This window comes from Elaeis guineensis, chromosome 6 (assembly GCF_000442705.2).
Source record: "Elaeis guineensis isolate ETL-2024a chromosome 6, EG11, whole genome shotgun sequence".
NCBI classification, from domain to species: domain Eukaryota; kingdom Viridiplantae; phylum Streptophyta; class Magnoliopsida; order Arecales; family Arecaceae; genus Elaeis; species Elaeis guineensis.
Window position 1 is genome coordinate 7,497,159 of NC_025998.2, and position 19,079 is coordinate 7,516,237.

The following is a 19,079-nucleotide window of genomic DNA, read 5'->3' on the forward strand; positions in this document are numbered from 1 at the left end:
CCACATTCTGCAAGTCAAACATTTAAGGTAGTTTACCGAGCACTAACCATCTGTACATGCTTACCTAAATCCTTTTTGTTCGAAAATTGTAAAGCTTCTCTTCTCCGCTTCTTTGACGGCAATTTTTTAAACTTTCTATCGATATCGGCCATCCTTATCGGCAATCGGGGGGGACCCATTTTTTATCGTTGTGCTTGGATGCACCTTGTGAATTTTTAGGGAACGAAAAAAGCGAGACTGATAATAAGACAACAAGCACACACATTCCAGTCCCATCAACAGTCCTGCCATCTTCTGTATGTAATTGTTGTAAAAAGTAAACTGACTCTTTGAATGCATAAAAAAAATAATGCAAACGGCTCGAATTTCTATATTACTTGTCTGCAACCCGTCAAAAATTTGTTAACAATGGTCCTCTGATAATAATGCAACTGAAAAGGGGATAGCATACAATATGGGAGGCCACTGAAAATTTCTTAATCAAATTTCTAGTCGTTTGAGCCTGCAAAAACTATCAAAGATGCACTATCCCTAAAACTCTTTCCAAGGGTCACGCATATATAATGGAATCCTCTAGGCATTCTCCTTGGAATCGGTTCACTGCCACGGGTTCTTTTGTGTATTTCCAGCCCTTTTGTGATTGCTTGAAGAAGATTTAGAACTCTGCAAATAAGAACAAGATGGTGTTATGGGACTCCATGTCAGTATTAAAGTATACATTGGATGCTTGTATCGTTTGACGTACCGATTTAGGCTTCTTCAACTTTCCTCGGATCCTATTCTTTGGAGGTTTCAGCTTATAAATACGAACCATCCAATGATGTGTAGTGAATACCTAAAGCAAAAATACAATAGTAAAAGCTACTCAGCAGCCATGAAAAAATTCAGCATGTGAAGAGGAAAATATATTGCTTGTTAATCCAGGCATATTCAGACAAATACAAAACAAAAGCCAATGGAAGTGGAGGAAAGGATGCTTTAGTTCAGATTATCAAAGCTGGATAAAAATAAGAAAAAGAGAATTCAACTTTTTGGTGAAGCACTGGACAAAACATAGAACATTAAAAAGCTATTAAAGATTTGAAATTATTTCACCTCCTCAAAATGTGTCAGCTTGAAATATTTCTTTCCTATTTCTGTCCTCCTCACACGATCAAAGGCTTTTCCATCTGTCTCCACAAATCTAGAAATACAGAATAAAATTAGAAGCAGCATGTGTACTGCAACTGTAGATCAAGTCAAAACCTACGGAAAGATTCACAAACCTGTAATAAGAGAGCTTGTACATGAGGCAATTCAGCATTGTTGGAGTCGCTTGAGCATCAATACGATATTGCCCATCCCTCTAAATTAAGGAGAGCACCAAAATGAAATAGTTATGTTTAAGGACATCGATGTTTTATGAGCCAGTACAAGAAAAGCTGTAATAGCTAACTAGTGCATATGCAAACAGATAAATACATGGTGCAATAATCATCCAAACAACCACTCATCACACAGGAAAATGCATAGAAAATTTATATCGGCCCAGACAGAGAGAGAGTGCCTCAGCAACACCAGGGTGTAGAATATGTATCATAAACTAGTTGGTCATATTTATTCATTCAACGTTAATACTACAGTTAGTTAATAACTGAAAAACTTATTTAACCAGAAAGCATACCAACAGTTAGAAATAGCCAAAGCCTTAAATGCAGTAATTGATTTAGAGAACTCACAAGATAATCAGGTTCCCTGATGTGTGGAAATACACCACCGCCAATGCGAACCATCCACAGGAACTTATTGATATCATCACTTGGGTAGCCAACAAGACCTGAAAATTGAAAGAAAATTTAGAAAGTCAAACAATCAGTTCCCAAATTAGAGGTGTAATAGTGATTTCTTATGAGTGCCAACCTCCAAAGACAACCAAGACATATTTGACATCCAAGGAGTTAAAAATCTCCCAAGCTGCTTTCTCTGGGGATGACATGGCAGTACCAACAGTTGCAATATGAGTGTTATTCCAGGTATTATTATCAACTATGACAGTACGATTAGCCATTGCAGTTGTTTGGTAACCATAGTCCCACCAAGATGCCACCTGCAAGATGTGATCTTCTCATTAAAGAAATTTATGATGATGTGAGACTCAGGCCAAGCAAGCAAAACAAAAGATAGCTCTTTGACAATCTTTCTACGGATGGGGAGAAAGCATTAGAGCATGTTTAGTAACACCACATAGATTTTGAACAGAGATTCAAGTGGAATTAGCTCAAAACAATATGCTTCAAAGTTCAAACTAATTCTGTATGAAATGGGGCGATATACGGCCAGGGGTGGCAATCAGGTCGGGTTTGATTTGGGTCAGATATGGGCCGGATCAAATATTTATCAACTTGAAATGACAAGTTTATTGAACAAAATAAATATCCAAAACTGAGTCCGACCTTATTGCATAACCTATTCAATAAACAGGTTGGATCAAGTTACATAAGTTTTAAAATGGCTTAAACAAGCTTCAACAGGTTGGATAAACAAGTTAAATGGGTCTTAAATGTGTTGAGTCATGACCCCAACCCACTAATTAAACAAATCAAAAGCAGGTTAAATGGATAAAGACTCTAAGTGCATGTTTGGGGGTGCATTTGTACATGTCAAAAGTGATTCCAGATCTAAAAACAGAATTTTGAGCTTTTGATTACAATTGCAAAAGTAATTTTGGATCACGTTTAAGATCTCTCAAACTATGGTTTAGGTAAAGCTAACCTCCTCCCACTTCCCATGGATGCAGCACCGCAAGCTAAATATCACATTTATGAGAAGTTAGTTTTTTTAAGAAAAATTATATATGTTACTCTCTCAATACCATTCACATATCCATTTTTCCACTTCCTTATCCATCAGGACTGTTTCTTTCTTCAGATTAATCTCCTCTCATCTCCATCCACATCGCTGATTAATCTCTTCTCATCTCCATCCACATCCCTTTTTTTTTTTGACTTTTAGAATTATTAATCTCCTCTCATCTCCATGTATGTCCCCTTTTGTTCAACTTTTTTGTGTATCGTGACTCTTTTTCTTCACATCAATCTCCTCTCATCTCTATCCACATCCCCTTTTTCCCAACTTTGACTCTTTATTTCATCACATTAATCTCCTCAAATCTCCATCTACATCCCCTTTTTCCCGACTTGTATATCAGAACTCTTTCTTTCTTTAGATTAACCTCCTCTCATCTCCATTCCCGCCTAACAACACGAAGGCAAGTTCCAAAGAAATAAAAGTCAATGGATAACTTTTAGGCAAAAATATAATAGACATTATGTTTTTTTGATGAAAATGGAGGGGAGACCCACCCTATATTTATTAAGATTAAAAAAAGTATAGAAAGAAAGATGAGAAAAATAAAATTCTTTAGATATAAAATTCTAAAGAATTTTAAAATCATTTTAGATATTTATCTATTTTGATCATTTTATCATTCAAAAGTGGCTTTTGGACTTGTTAATCAAACAAACAGCAAATTACTTCTACAGCTCCCGAATAGCTTTAGGATATTGACGACCAAACAAAGTACTGCTTTATCCCAAAGCAAGTTTTGATATCAAGATGCCGCTTTTATCAAAATTACTTTTTGGCTAAAAACTACAGCAACCCAAACAGACCTTAAACCTAAACCTGACCAGTTTAATAAATAGGTTACATTGGGTGAAACATTTACATGATGTGGATCCATTTCTGCCAAACTTAAACCTGCTTAAGTTGAGTTGGTTGTGGGCTGGGACATAATTTCCCACCCTTCATACAGCTCATATGCAAATTCACATTTTGTTGCCCAATTTCAGTTTTGCTAGTAAGAGGTTGAAATAGCTAAATATAAGGAATTTTTTTGAACAAAACTTTAGACCCTGAAACACATTAAAAATAAAATAAAAAGAATAAAATTATTTTAACTTGGTCAATAACTTGAGTCTAGATGGCAATCCCAGAGAAAAACCTATCCACTTACTATTCTAATTACAAGGAATAACAATTCAAGAATCCTATCTCTGTTAGAATAACCATATGAACCAGGAAATTTTGAAGGAAAACTTCAAAATATCAGACTGTTTAGCAGATGATGAAGAAACCTTCACATAGTGAACGCTTTGCTTAAACAAATACAAAGTAGCAGGGACATTTCTATTCACTTAAAATGAAACAAGATCAGTAATGGAGATGTCCCAGGAATATGATGGCTCTCCAGTTAGAATAATTAACCTCTGCTATGATAGTCCAAAAACAGTTGCACTGATTGAGAACTAACTTGCTGTGAGGAAATTACATACCATATCCAGCAAGCTTATCTTCGTATTTTCACATAATTGTATCCACAAAAACCTTGTGGTTCTTACCATCCCATCCAGCAAAATGAAAAGTTGCTTGCCAATTGAATCTCGATCAATCTTTTATATGTAAAACAAACACTCAGGTCCAGGCATTCTCTGCAGCAGCCATTTGACTGGTGTGGTAAAAAGAGAATGGGATAAATACACATTTCTTATTTGGTTATATGCTCCCTCCCTCCCACAGCAACCCCCCCTTCCCGCAGGAGGAAAAAAGAAAAGGAAAAAAGAAAAAGATGAGAAGAAGAAATGCAAATCAAGTTCAATAAAATTCTGAACATATCACTAAATCATACGATCAGAACTATCCATCAAATATTCCCTACAAATTAGTAGCACGACATTTGCCAGGTTCAAGTATTTTCAGGCTATGTCATCACAATAAGAATGTCAGAACAAGATGAACTGATACAAAAATTACTAATAAGAAAGATTATATCATCACTGAGTGAATTAAGATATATTTAATATGATTCAAAACATCAAGGGAAGAAACAGAATCTCATGCAAGTATATAGTTGGTCAGTTTCCATAACTTATAATAGAAATAAAAGAAAATCTGAGTTTTTGAGAAAAGGCTAGTCCCTCTAATTATTCCTTCATCAAAATATTAACATCACCATTGCAAGTCACCATCTCTATCTTCATTTTAAAAGCTGTAAAAGAAAACTAATAAAAAACAAACTGCTAAACAACATAGACACAAATAGAATTAGTCTCTTATAGAAGTAGGCCTAGAATGACCATCATTTTTCCAAAAAATATAAACCTTGGCATACAAACAAAGTTATTGTACATACCATACAAAAGAAGTCATAAAAGGAGAGGAGGACTCACCTTATCATCCACATCAGTATTATGCCGCAACCATGCATAGGCTTCACGAAAATCATCAAACACATGCAACCCATCATGGGCATACGATGTTAGAACAATTGAAGGGGCAGAGTAAGCTTCTGCTGCTGCCCATACACAATGAACCTACAATAAGAAGATACATGAAATTTGAATGGTCTACAAGTCGAACCATAAGATAAAATGACTTTATCAACAAATTGTGTGAAACAAGCTCACAAATCCTGTAAAAGCACACAAAAATGTCCTACAAGTATTCACTACATCGTCATCAGCTTTTGAGTTCAGTTAAATACCAGGCTTTTGTGAGGTAGCCAAGCAAAGGGGCTGGGGCCTGGGGCATTACTGAATGCAAGCTTTTTACGAAGAGTATTCTTTTAATCATATATAAACTTTTAAGATCATTTTTGGTGGAAAGTAAAACTGAACAACTAAAGGAAGCCTCCATATACAACCAACACAAAATAGCAGATCCATGCCTTAGCTTTTTGACACTCATAGACATCAAATTCACATGACTATATTGTTTCTACATGAGTATGGAAAAGAATTCGTTTTAATGTATCTTCTCTTTAACTTTTTCCCAATTCATAGAGCCTCCAGCAAATTGATGTGATCACTCTTTGGTTAAGGTCAAGGTTCACCACGCCAGAACTGGGCCCCATGCCAATTGGCCGGCAGTATAGTTCGGTAGCCTCCGTACCGGGCCCACCCAACATGGCAAAGTAAGCGAGGGAGGGAGAACCGGAGAGAGAGAGCGAGAGAGAGAGGAATGGAAGGAAGGAGAATGGGGAGGGAGGCTGATAGTGGCCATCGGAGGGCTGCGGAGGCCCTCGGAGGGCAGGATCTTCCTCCTAGCCCTCCGTCGGGTTGAAACAGGGTGGACCACAGGGGCAACCGCCTCTATTTCGATCGCGATTCTATTTTTTTTTTTAATTGCGATGCTAGCTTCACCATGGATCAGAAAAAAATAAAACGGATTGCAATCGAAACAAGGATGGTCACCCCTATTTCGACCTGATGGAGGGTAGGGAGGAAAATCCGGTGCCTTCGTAGCTCTCTAATGGCCACCATTGGCCTCCCCGCCCACTCTCCCTCCTTTCATTCCTCTCTTTCCCTCCTCCTCTCTGTATTTTCCTCTCTACGGAGGAGGACAGAGCTCTGAAGGCCTCAGCAGCCCTCCGATGACTTCAGTGGGCCTCCAATGGCCTCTCTAGCATTTCTTCTCCTTCCCTCCCCCCTCTCTTTTCTTCTTCCTCCTCACCAATATACCATTTTTGACATTGGAACTGTGTTGGTCGGTGGCCGGTATAGTTTGGCACTCATGGTTCAACGAACACTGGTTCAAGTAATGCTGTCATAATTGAGGTAACATGGGGACCCAGAATATTAAAAGACAGAATGTACCATCTGAAATGAAATATGGACAATAAAAAATGATATAAACCAAGCCATAAGTAGCACAACCTACAACTTGGATCTAATGTGCATTCATAAACCAAGATTCAAGCAGTTATAATTGACAATATGTGTTTTGAATAAAAAAACCTATTTTTTAGATTTCTTTTTTGAGTTGAGAAGGCCAAATATCAAGAAGGTATCCGACATCGTGTTTGGATAAATTAACAAAAGTAATGTGAAGCTCCAAAACTTTTCATCTTAGATCATATCAGAGTTAACCATGTGAAATGACAGCAAGGATTCATTCCACAGCTTGTAAATATCCTCAAAAATCAGAAATACATTGTTATCTTCAAAACACTGTATCACCTGGTTGGTGAATATGGCTCAATATACCTGTATTCTATAATTATTAAGATGCTATTTCTTTCCAGTCTTAAGTGCATAACAGCTCTAGTCCAAGGGGAAGAAAGAGAGACCTTTGACTGGGTCAAGGATGAGGTTAGAGGCCATTTCCTTTGGGTCTTGAGTGCATAGCTCAAGAGCATTCACCTTATCTCCCTTTCATGTAAGTGTCACTGTGGTCCAGATAAAAAAATCTTTTTTATTGGTTTAACTTCAAAGTGTCAAAAATCAATGATTATCTATTACCACTTTAGATTGACCTATTTCTTTGATTTCTTGGAAGAGATAAATGACAACTACATACTGGAAAGTTCACCAGTAAACATCACAATGGTGCATAAAGCAAAACAGTGTACAATTCATGCTTGTATTGAAATCAACACTGATGAGAGAGGCCAATAGAATAGAAATACTATGACAATTTGACCTTTATAGGCAATTTAGTGGTCATATTTGCGATTCACAATCAAGATAACATGCACCAAAGAATCTTGGATTGTTAGAAGTGTCAGGGAATCCAGGCCTACCACTAGAGCTGTCATAGAGGATGTAATTCATGACTACTAGTCACTGATGGTAATCGAAGCGAAGACTTACTCAGGAATTTTGTGGAATATGTTATTTAATGAGGATGAGGGTTGTACACTATTTTGGGGAACTAAGATACTTCCAGTAAATGTAAGTAATTCTGAACTGCAAGATTATTGTACAAAATGCAATACGTTGAATAAGCTTTTACATGTTTTCATGGTGCTAGGGGTGTCTGAATATTTTCTTTTCATAGTAGCATGACCCTTGAACATGTTATGTGGCACGTAAGGAGCCAATAATTTTGCACATAGGGAGACTTGATCAGATATTATTTATTTTCCAAGTGAGAGACCCATTCAGGAAGCTACCAAAATTGAGGATGATCTGGGTTGTACATGGATACCAATGCTCAATCAAGCTTCAACATATAACTGTACCCTTTGCATATTTAGCTGTTTTCACTACTAACTAAAGTGAAAGACATGACATAAGTTCAAGAAGTCAATATTTGGCAAAATTTGGAATGAGTATAAATGGCATACCACATAAAAACCACCAAGTACGATGAGGAGAAGAATGGCAACTGCAGATGCTTCCAAGGGCAATACCAGCAGCCTTTTTTTATTTTCAGAATGACTAGGAACTTTTTCCACATTTTCTTTTTCTTTTTCCTTTTCCTTCTTCCGGTTCTTCCTTGATGGTCTTTCTTTTGATACTGTTTCAGATTTAGTTGTGCATGGCTATCAATCTTTGATGCATCATTTTGAGCTATTGAACTCACAGAATTCATATCTCCTGCCTTGAAAGTTATATCATAACAGCAAACATTAGTAGGATGCTCAAAGATCATGCATAAAATAACAAGCATAACATCACAAAACTGAAACCGAGGGAACAAACACAAGGAAATGCATGGAGCACATACATCAGGTGGATTGTCGAGTATGTTAGGCAGCTGAAGTTTGATTGACCGTGTAAAAACATCAAAGGCTTCAGAAAGAGCAATTCCAGACATGATGCATGCAGCTGGAGCCAAAACAAGCATAAGACGCACCTGGGAATCGATATGCACTTATGATCATAAGGGTAACAAAAAAATTGTAGCTTGTAAAAAGGTGACTAAGTTGAATTTTTCTGCTACTTCCTCACCATTACTCCAGAAAAATAGACTGATGTTACTAAGTACAGGACCACAAATGAGCTAGCATCAGATAAAGGCAAAAAGCATGCCTGCAGAACATTTAGGAAAGTTGTCAGTTATCGTAACCATATCAAATTCTTGCAGATTTTCTGATCTGTGATAGGTCTCATAATACAAGAGAAATATATCAATATTCAACCATCAATGTCCCCAACTGAAATTTAAACATAAAGTGGGAGATGATTTGATATCATGGAATGTGTAAGTCTTTTCATTTTAAAATAAATAAAATCAACAGGAATATTGCAGTCAAATGCTCTTAAAGGCAAGCACTCTTAGCAGTCCATTGGGTTGCAAAAGTAAGGTTTAATCCACAAGCCAACAAGGATATATTTAGCAAAACAAAAATCAGAGAAAATTCAATAAAATAAGAAAAAAACATATATGACAAAATTTAGAAGATAATAAAATATATCCAAAAATAAGTGTTGGCCCTTTAGAACCTCTTGATCATTCTAGTTTTCATATTTGTCCCAATCTCCTCTTCCTCCTCCACTCCCACCCAATGTTTTTATTTTAAAGACTGCATCTAGAAGTGCTTTAGTTGCCACTTGTGATGGCTGTTATTGCTAAAGGAAGAAGGTAGAGGAATGAGAAAGGAAGTTGTATAACAGAATCCATGGTACCCAGTCATTAACTTACGAGACAGCTCAAGTTGGCATCTATGACTTAACCAAGTCTTCTAGCTAGGCCACAAGTGCATCTGTGAAGTTAATATACATGTTGCTGAAAATATTAAGTGCTTCAAGCCAAGGTCCTGCTGCTCGCTTCTTCCCGTAGAAGTTGCATATTAACCAGGAGTCTTCAATCTTAGTATCCAACATGACAACTACAGTTACCCTTGTTGCTATTATGGCCTATGGATGGACTCTGCGTTGATTTAAAAAGAAAGCTTCAATGATTAATATTCAAGTTGCCAACAAAATCAATATATGTGGGAAGGATCTTGAGCTTATTCATCTGAAAATGGTTAAGATAATCAAAGAATGTCGAGGATATATTATTATACCAAATAAAATAAACAAAGAATATGGCATTCAGCTTTAATTCGGTCTAGAGTTGCTTGGACACCTTGTAAGAAGCAACACCCATGATCATTGTTGCCCAAAGGAAAACAAATCCCTTAGTCATGATCTTAACACAAAATTACATATAATTTAAGGAAACATCAACATGTACAGAATTGAAGATCAACATTCAAAATTTGGTGATAAGCCCAGTACTTACTATGATACCAGCTGGAACCAAGAATGCCAAAACATTGATGTCCATAAAATATGAAGGCCATGTTGGTGGCTGATGTTCACTAACACTAGCGATGATGGGTATGTACTTGCTTGCATAAGTTCTGCCACATCAACAAAGGAGGAAGATCAAGATGCTAAATTGTAATAAATCCACCCCAAATAAAAAGAGGACTTCTCAATGCATGTAATCATTCTAAGATCAATGATTACACGGTGAAGCAAAATACATTTTAAGTTCAAGTTTTATGTTGCTTTAGAAATGACTCTGCATCTTCATCCCTCCCTCTGCACTTTTTAATCCATAGAGAAATTCACCTTCGCAGTGCTTAGATTCCCGGGGCACATACAACCCCAACATATGCCCATCTTCCTTATTAGTATCTTTTCCAGTAGCATGCATGATCTTCACAATCTTTGGAGTCAATCTATTTGTTCGTGTTGCCCAGGAACAAAATGCAGTTCTGGAATTAAGCTTAGGGATAAGAAGGAAGTGATTTCTTTGTATAACTTGAGTAAATCCACTCATTATGATGGTATGGTAGTTCTTTTTCCAAATTTGCTTCAGATTGTAAGAATTCATTACAAAAGAAAGTTGATTGGTTTCTCTAGACAAATGACGATTGATAAAGCTTGCAAGTACAAGCATTGGAATTATGTACTCTTTAATAAATTACTTTTTGTGCAGATCCAATGTATAGAGGCTTGATCCTCTTCACAACCTCATTCCTAAAGATAAAGGCATGTGCTTTGGATCAATAAGTTGTAAACTAATTCTTCTGGGTTCTGCAACTAGTGTCTCAAGGCATTGGCTAACCTCATGTCAAAGGGCATGCCTCCTAAAACAACATTCCAATTGCACATAATGCCAGCTAAATGCTTCCTCAAAATTGTAATGATCGTTGTGTTTTAACATTGCATTTTCCATAACTGCAACCATTTGATTTCAGAATATGTCCATAACCATGACAACAATCACATAACATCTTGGAGTTGGCTGCATTATACAGTCCTAAAAGCTTTAATATGTACACCAACGGAAAAGGTACTATAGTAGTCATAACTTTAAGAACAGGTGCTTACGGATCAAGAAGACTCAAACTACGCCCACTCCATCCTTTTGTGGGGCTGGAAGCCACCAATGCTATAAATATAGCTATAACCGCACAAGAAACAGCCCTGAAAGAAAATACTATTAGTATATTAACAGAAAATATTGTGTAATTCATGCAACTATTTTTTACATGCTTCACTTGGTAGAATTGAAAATAAACAAGCTTTAGAAAACCTAATATTTTAATCATGGTTTCAAGCACAAAACATGCAAAATGTTATGGAGGGCCAGAGCTTACAAGCCAATTGTTACAACAAGTGTCATAGCCACTTTAAACATCTTTGGAGATAGAATCCCTTTGATATAATAAATAAAAGCAACCACATGAATGATTATGAAAACCTGCAAATTTAGTTGAAAGTCAGAAAAAGGAGAGTATGACGCACACAAATTGCAAAATAACATGCCAAATCAATAAAATAACATTACATAACAATAATTCTCCCTTGCAGTTCACATTCAGTACAGATAAACTCAGCAAAATAGTAAATATGATATGTAAAACTTCGGAGTAAATTTGGATAATTTACAAGTTGACTAGTTCTTTCGAAAGCAAACAGGAAATTGTAAAGATACACCATGCCCAATGTTTGAAAATATCTCCTAGATGACTAGACCTCTACTAGATTTGGGCAACCATACTGCATCTGGTCCTTGAGAATCATATAGCCTCCACACCAGAAGCATCCATCAAATCTAACCTGTCAATTGACTAACACATCTGTTCTGATGCAAATAAATATATCTACCATATTTAATGGGAGAACCTTCAATGATAGGACTGACCACTTTGTAACTGGACTCTTTTTGTAGGCAGACTCAGTAACGTTTGCTATTTTCCATTTTTAAGTTATATATGGCTTGCAATTTAAGGAGGTGAGGAGTTTGCATGAAAATTGGGGGAGCTATTCAGTTGGGGAAGCAGAAGACTCATCCTCCTAAGCTCTTTCATCCTCTTCTGGATTCTAAAAGTGGGGATAATTCTGATAGCAGTGTCTTCTTAATGGATTATTTTGGTTAAACATGACCCAAGATAACAACATTCTCTTCTTGCTTTTGTTGCTTATGCAGTTTCTTTTCTCATTAGAGTTTTGATGGATCCTTGATGGGAGGTTCTATACATTCAGAAGATCTCAGCCAACCATGTTTCTCCATGTGGATCATGTGCAGGACTCCATCAGTTTTTAATGAAAGAGTATCAGCATAACAGAGTCCCCAGAAGTGCAGAGTTGGCACCTTCTGTACTAACTTGGGGCATTAAACTTAAATCACAAATACGAGTATTGACTGCTTGAAAAGTTTCTCATCTAATTAATAAGTCAGACAAAAAGATTAGAAAATGGGAAGAATCTCTAACTATGAAATGAGAGCTAGCATGACAAAAACCTATGCATCATTAATGAGCTCAACTAACATAAACATACAGACCAAAAATGATGCAAAATGCTCTGACGTCATCACTGCATTAAAACCAACCACGGGCACCAAGGAAGCTAGAAGTGTTCCCAAGACAACCTGCATTGAACAAGACTTCAGTAGGAAATTTAACAATCTAACCATCCTTATAATAGGGAACTTGCCGAATTCATATCCTCTTGCTGTAACATGTAAACACTCACAAGAGGGGCATAAGCAATGTACAATCGTGAGGAGTAGCGACCAGTCAAAATACACAGCAGAACGTGCATAGGAATAAGGTTAATGATGAATGTATAGCCTCCCCAAGAGCACACCTGGAAAAAGTAAATTTTTACCAATGGATTTACTTACAAGAAAGAAACCTGTAGCTTCAGCATACTATGCTTACCATGTAGAAGTATGACAGAGCATTTAAGGTAGCATAGAAGAGTGATCCTGTATTCAGTGTCTGTACATAATTTAAAGAAAGCAGCAGGTTGGTTAATATACTGAATAAAACAGATCTTTTCTTTGTTGATATTCAGCTCAACTTTTACCTTTATATAAAGATAAAATGTAAATACTAGAGCAAAAATTGCTACAGCTTCATTGTCATAACTGCCAGCCACAGATCTTGAAATATAAGAAGGCACCTGCAAGTAGAGAAACAACGGACGAGTGCTTAAAATTATAGCAGATTTTCAAGTGAAAGCCACAATGAGACATTTAATGATCAAAGCAACAATCATATATAGCATCTAAGAATAACAAATGCATATGCATAGATGATTCTGAAACCTGATTGGCCAAGCAACACTACAAATTGATTAGTTTTGTAAAAATGGATGTATGTTTTCCACAATCCATTTTGTCAAAATTAATGTCGTAGAACTTGGACAACAAGTTTTAAGAAAAACAGGTCTCCCCTTTTTTCATAGAACCAGTTTTTACAAAGAACTACATTTTATAGGAATTTGTTCTGGTAAAACTCACAGGCAACCAAATACACACTGCAAAAACACAAAATCCTGTAAAGTCCAGATGTTTTTCATGACACATGACATATTAACAGACAAAAGAGATTGTTATAATGGGCGAGCATAATCAAAATGCTATTCAATTCAGTCAAACACACAAAATACTAGTCTGTTAATAATGACTGAAAATGATAACATACAGCCTCAGGCCACCTCACACTTTGGGTTTACAGGATTATGGAAGCAGGAAACACCTAAGCTGAGGAATTTATGTTCTTTATGATATTTAAGTTTCCTTTCTTAGGATTTACCTATCAGATTCATCTGCCATTTTAACATGCCAATGAACATATATCCATCCTAGAAATATTTGTGATGGTTTCTCTTCAATAATAATTTCACTTATTGCATTAATAATTTATATAGGGATTGCATGTCAATTTGGCTTGTTGGCTCATACTTTTTTCAGATATGAATGCAATTCCCCACATCAAGCAATGACTTTGCCTAGCCTTATGTAAACTCTTTCCAATGTCTAAGAAAAAAATTGGAGGCTGGCTTCCAAGTTGCATGAGATTTAAAAAAATAAAAAATAAAAAAAAAGGAAGAAGAAGAAGAAGAAGAAGAAAGAAAGAAAAGTAACCAACTAGGTAGGTTTCTGACCATCTAGATTGTGCTTTTCAGTCTCCTGCAAGAAGTTGCATTGGCCAGGAGTTTAAACAAACTTAGAGGTCGATATCATGTTGAGAGCTGACCGTAAGATGTTCTAGAACTTTGTGGATCGGCATCAATGTGGGTTGATGCAGGTTAATATGCACAAGCAGGTATGGGCCATAATGATGAATATGATACTTGAATCCTTGCTTACAATCAAATAGTAGAGTTAGAGCTAATTACTAGTCAGTTTCAAAGCTAGGTTTGAGACCTAAACCACTTATGTAGGACAAAAATTTGGATCTCATTTTCCTTCAATAAAGCTTGAGTTTGAACAACTTGAATCTGATTTAAACAACCTGTTTGTGACCAGCTAGATTTCAATATCAAAATATAATTAAATTGGTTACAAAAAAAGGTAGTTGCTAGATTCCAAGTGTTAGTTCTATTCTACATATATGGCCCAAGTTACAAACTTATTGATCAAAGAAATTCTAAGCTTTCTGAACACAAATGCAGCACAAAGACAAACTCAAACTCCTGCTCTTGTTCTGACCACACTTCAACTGACTTTCAAAATCCATAACTTAGAGGAACTTAGAACCCCATTAAGTCAATGTATTGTTCATATAAAATTGTAGCTACTTTTTTCCAATTTTATAGCTAGAGCAGCAATCTCAGATTCCCATATCCACCAGGTTTTTTTCCCTCTCCCCATAAGTGCAGAATAGAGTATGTAAGTTACCATTGCTAATAGAACTGCTGCCGTCAATCCAGCCCCAGTGCCCTTAACTTCCTGCAGACAGAACCATTGTAAAGGAATGGCTATGGAGAATGTGCATAAACGCAACAGTACCAGAATGCCAGATGCTTTTAAATTTTCCAAGAAACACTACCTTTGTAAGAAGGAATGTAGCCCAAGCTGCATTAGCAGAGAAAATGGGAGCAGTGAATACACAGACAGTCTCCACTGATAGAGGAATGTTCAGAGAATTCAGTAACCTGAAATCAACAAGCAAGTGTTCTGTGTAGTTCAATTTGAGACATACAAAATTAGAATATCCATATCAAGCACATACCACCACATGGAACCTGCTGTTAATGTCAACCCTGGATAAACAGTTCCACCGATCACACGACCAAGAGGATACCTAGAGACATGTAAGAAGAGAATTACTCCAAATTTAGATTGAATCAGATATTACTGATGTAGCATAAGTAAATAAGTTTGTGGATCCAATACCAGGTTCGATCATCAAACCAGTTCCAGAAGTCATAAATTCCATTCTTTGTAAGATACTGAAACAAGTGATTCAGTCAGCAAGAATACAGTAAGCATAAGTGGAACGCAGAAGAAAGGTTTTCAAACAACCAAATAAAATTTGAACCAGCGGAGCATCCCCAAGCCAGTATTGTAAACTACAAATCAACTTTGTGACTTTGCAGTTTTATTCTGTCTGTTCATCTCATTTATTGCATTGCTAACGCCAAAGATTACTATGGTTAGCTCAAAGGAAATGAAAGAGAAAAAAAATGACATGGAATTGCCCAAGGGACTCAGGTCTACCATTTGGCAAGAAAAGACACCTGATAATCTTACCCTATCCTTTTAGCACATCATTATGCTCTAAATACGCAACAAATTTTCTTTGAATCATGTTAGTTTGTTATATGAAAGTTACAAAAAGGTCTTATCTTGTTAAAAAGATCTGCATATATTGAAATGCTATTTCAAACTAACTGCTCCGCTAATCAAATACCGAGCAACAATTTCTCTCCTTTGACATTAAAGATCAACCCTGCTCCATATGAAAAGAATTAGCGACAAGTAAAAGAGGGGTTCATACATTCACAGGGTTAGCAGAAAAATCAAAGTCAATTTTCTTGCAAGAATATCATGACAGACAGGTAAACATACCATCCAAACCAAGAAAACAAAAGGAAAGGGTTCAGCACACAGCCTAATTCTGGAACTTGTCCGGAGCTCACTTTGTTACTAAAACAAAATATTACAAAGGGAAAATGAGAAAAGATCATCAAACGGATCAAACCTGAGTGACTCGGTAATTGAAGTATGGATCGAACTCGTGGATCACGCTCTCGTACTTGATAACCTGAAACGCCAATCAATCCAAAGAAAAAATGCCTCAACGAATCGGCACCGATCCAGATACCAGGATCCAATCACGTTCCCGTTCGCAGCGAAAAACTGGTGATTAGATCTAGGGTTTCGAGGGCATCCTCGAGAGATCCAGAGCACGAAGAACTTACGGAAAAGAGGCGGATCGAGAAGGCAAGAACCCCGATGAGGAGGAGGATGAAGACGCCAAGGACGCCCCCGAAGGCGTTCCTGAGAGTGCTCGGCCCTTTGGTCTCCGCGGTCGCCGCCATTGCCGGCGGTCGGAAACACACGAGATAAGAGAGAGACGCAGAAAGAGGGCGGAGACCTGGACTTGTGGGAAGGGGTTTAGGAGCGACCACTCCGGACAGGATTCTTCTTTCATTCGTAATTCCGGACTCAAGGTCTTATTCCAAACTCCCTTCTTGCTACGACTAAAATCTTGACCGTCCATTTATCTGGTTGGTTGAGAATAAAAGCTTTCAGGAAAAAAACTTATCGATTAACTAGGTGTGCTAATATGATTAGCTGGTGACGTCATTGCGAAAGAGCAAACCAATCAAAGGATCCGAAGAAGGCGCGTGTTGGGGAAAAAAAAAAAAAAAAACAAGGTTATATAAACTTTACAGCTGTGGATCACCGTTCGTTAAAAATAAAAACAAAGTTTATGCTAGACATAAATCCAACCAAAAATCTAACAGAATATAAACAAAGGTTGCCACTCTCAAGAAAGAGATAATCTGTCTTTGTCTATAATAAAATATTCTATCACCTAAAATAAAAGAAAATTATTATATTATTTTTGGTTCCATATCAAGGCTGAAAATTGGTGGCATATAGATTAAGTATTGATTAATTCATATTTGTATCCATTTTCCAGTAAGTATGAATATGGATCCAGACATTAAATAGTACCTAAATAGATATCGGTATTTTCTAAATGAATTCGGATATCAAATCAGATATTAAATCTATTCATGACAGATATTTAATTATATTTATTTTTTTCTATCTAAGCACAAACATATGGATATTATTTAAAAATAAATTAGATATGAGCAAAATTTAATAATAAAAATTAGAAATCTACTATCTAGATCCGCATAACATTTGGCATATAAATAACTAGAGAAGCAGAAATATAAATATTAAACTTGAATAGGACCGACAAAATCAAGGGTTCAAACTATTATCTTATCAATTTATGTTGAAAATATTATGAGTACAAAATTATTTAAACTAAAAATATATAACATATAAATATTAATAAAACTTTATATTAGATACGCCAATACTCTTTAATTGAAATAGTGATAAATTATTTAATTTTTAGAAAGCTTGTAATAAAAATGTGTATAAATTTTGAAATATCTAAAAATTATTGACATTTTAAAGGAATTTTAAAAACATGATAAAGAATAAAATAAAATATATTTTCTTTTATGTCTAATAAAGAAAATTTTATTGATTTTATGAAAAAATTTAATTATTAAATATAAAACATCACAATCACAACATACATCAAAAAGATGCCATATAGTAATATGAATAAATATAATAAATCGTCAAATTAATTTTGTTCAAATGATTAAATAATACTTATCAAGGTAAAAAGATCAGGTTTGATCCAAGATATAAGAGCTATTTATATATTTATTTTTTTAGATATTTTTTTATCAAATACTATATCCAAAAAATTTCTTAAAATCTAAATCTGATAAAATTTATAAATATGTACTAATTGAGTCGAATCCAAGGATCTCTATCCAAATTCCATTCAAATAGAATACTTTTTCAACCTTAGGTCATATAAACTATATTATTATTAGGTTATTACCAAGATTTATTAAAAAGTGGAAAAAAGTAGGAAAATTTTGAAAGGAAGCTAGATTTTTTGAGATCTCAAGTATTATAATTCATCAATAACTAACAGTTAGGACATTGGGCTTGCAATTCATTAATTAAAAAATTTATTCAAAAAATGATAAGTTGATTGAAAAACATCGATCACTATGATTAGATATTTTTACATCATATAAACTAAGATTTCAAAATTTATTTGCTCATATCAAACTTTTTTTTTGGGATTAAGGATTTGAACTTAGGTTATTTATGAAACAGTACTAGAAATCAAAATATTTGAAGGCCAGCGCAACTCAAGACCCAAAATCTAGGCTCCTTGCTTCCAAGCAAGAGGTGTGAACCCTCATCTACCACTTTTTTTTGGGATGAAAGATTTGAACTTGGTTTTTCATGAAAGTGTACTAGAAATCGAAATACTTGAAGAGCAGCGCAACTCAAGACCCAAAATTTAGGCTCCTTGCTTGCTGCAAGCAAAGGGTGTGAACCCTCATCTACTGCTCAGTTCATATGTTAACAAAGATATACGCCCAAGATTTTTTTCAAATATCATATAAAAGGGGTGTCTGTTACGGTTACAAACTAATCTCAACACCCTTTTTCGGTAACAAGGAAACCTCAAGCGCTTGAGGCAAACATGCACAATGACAATTCAGGACCTACATAAATCAAGTGTTATATATATTATAACTCTTAGGAAAATACATCCTTTTTGGAATTGTACGAGGGAAGTTCCAAATCGATAATTTAAGCTCGTGAATGTGACACATTACCTCTAACCTATATATATACCCAAATTTATGTGATTTGAAAATTTTTATATATCCCATGATCAATTTTTCATATACTTATTCATCAGATTTAAGTAATATTAAAAAAATTGTCCATTTAATGCATAGAATATAAATGTCCACAACATATAACTTTTAATGTATAAATAGTATAATCAC

The 19,079-nt window shown here is 35.6% G+C and overlaps 1 protein-coding gene across 1 annotated transcript; it reads right to left on the minus strand.

The window, feature by feature from the left end:
• Positions 1–347: 347 nt before the first annotated feature.
• LOC105047433 (dolichyl-diphosphooligosaccharide--protein glycosyltransferase subunit STT3A) lies at positions 348–16,663 on the minus strand. Its single transcript, XM_010926349.4, is given in 24 exon segments — positions 348–663; positions 746–835; positions 1,096–1,183; positions 1,266–1,345; positions 1,719–1,816; positions 1,900–2,086; positions 5,208–5,351; positions 8,105–8,295; positions 8,298–8,361; positions 8,488–8,616; positions 8,712–8,792; positions 9,991–10,111; positions 11,091–11,186; positions 11,360–11,463; positions 12,550–12,636; positions 12,741–12,854; positions 12,929–12,988; positions 13,077–13,172; positions 14,896–14,946; positions 15,047–15,152; positions 15,230–15,301; positions 15,394–15,449; positions 16,202–16,264; positions 16,422–16,663. Coding segments are annotated over 24 exon segments (2,364 nt in total). The 5' UTR covers positions 16,542–16,663; the 3' UTR covers positions 348–597.
• Positions 16,664–19,079: the final 2,416 nt, after the last annotated feature.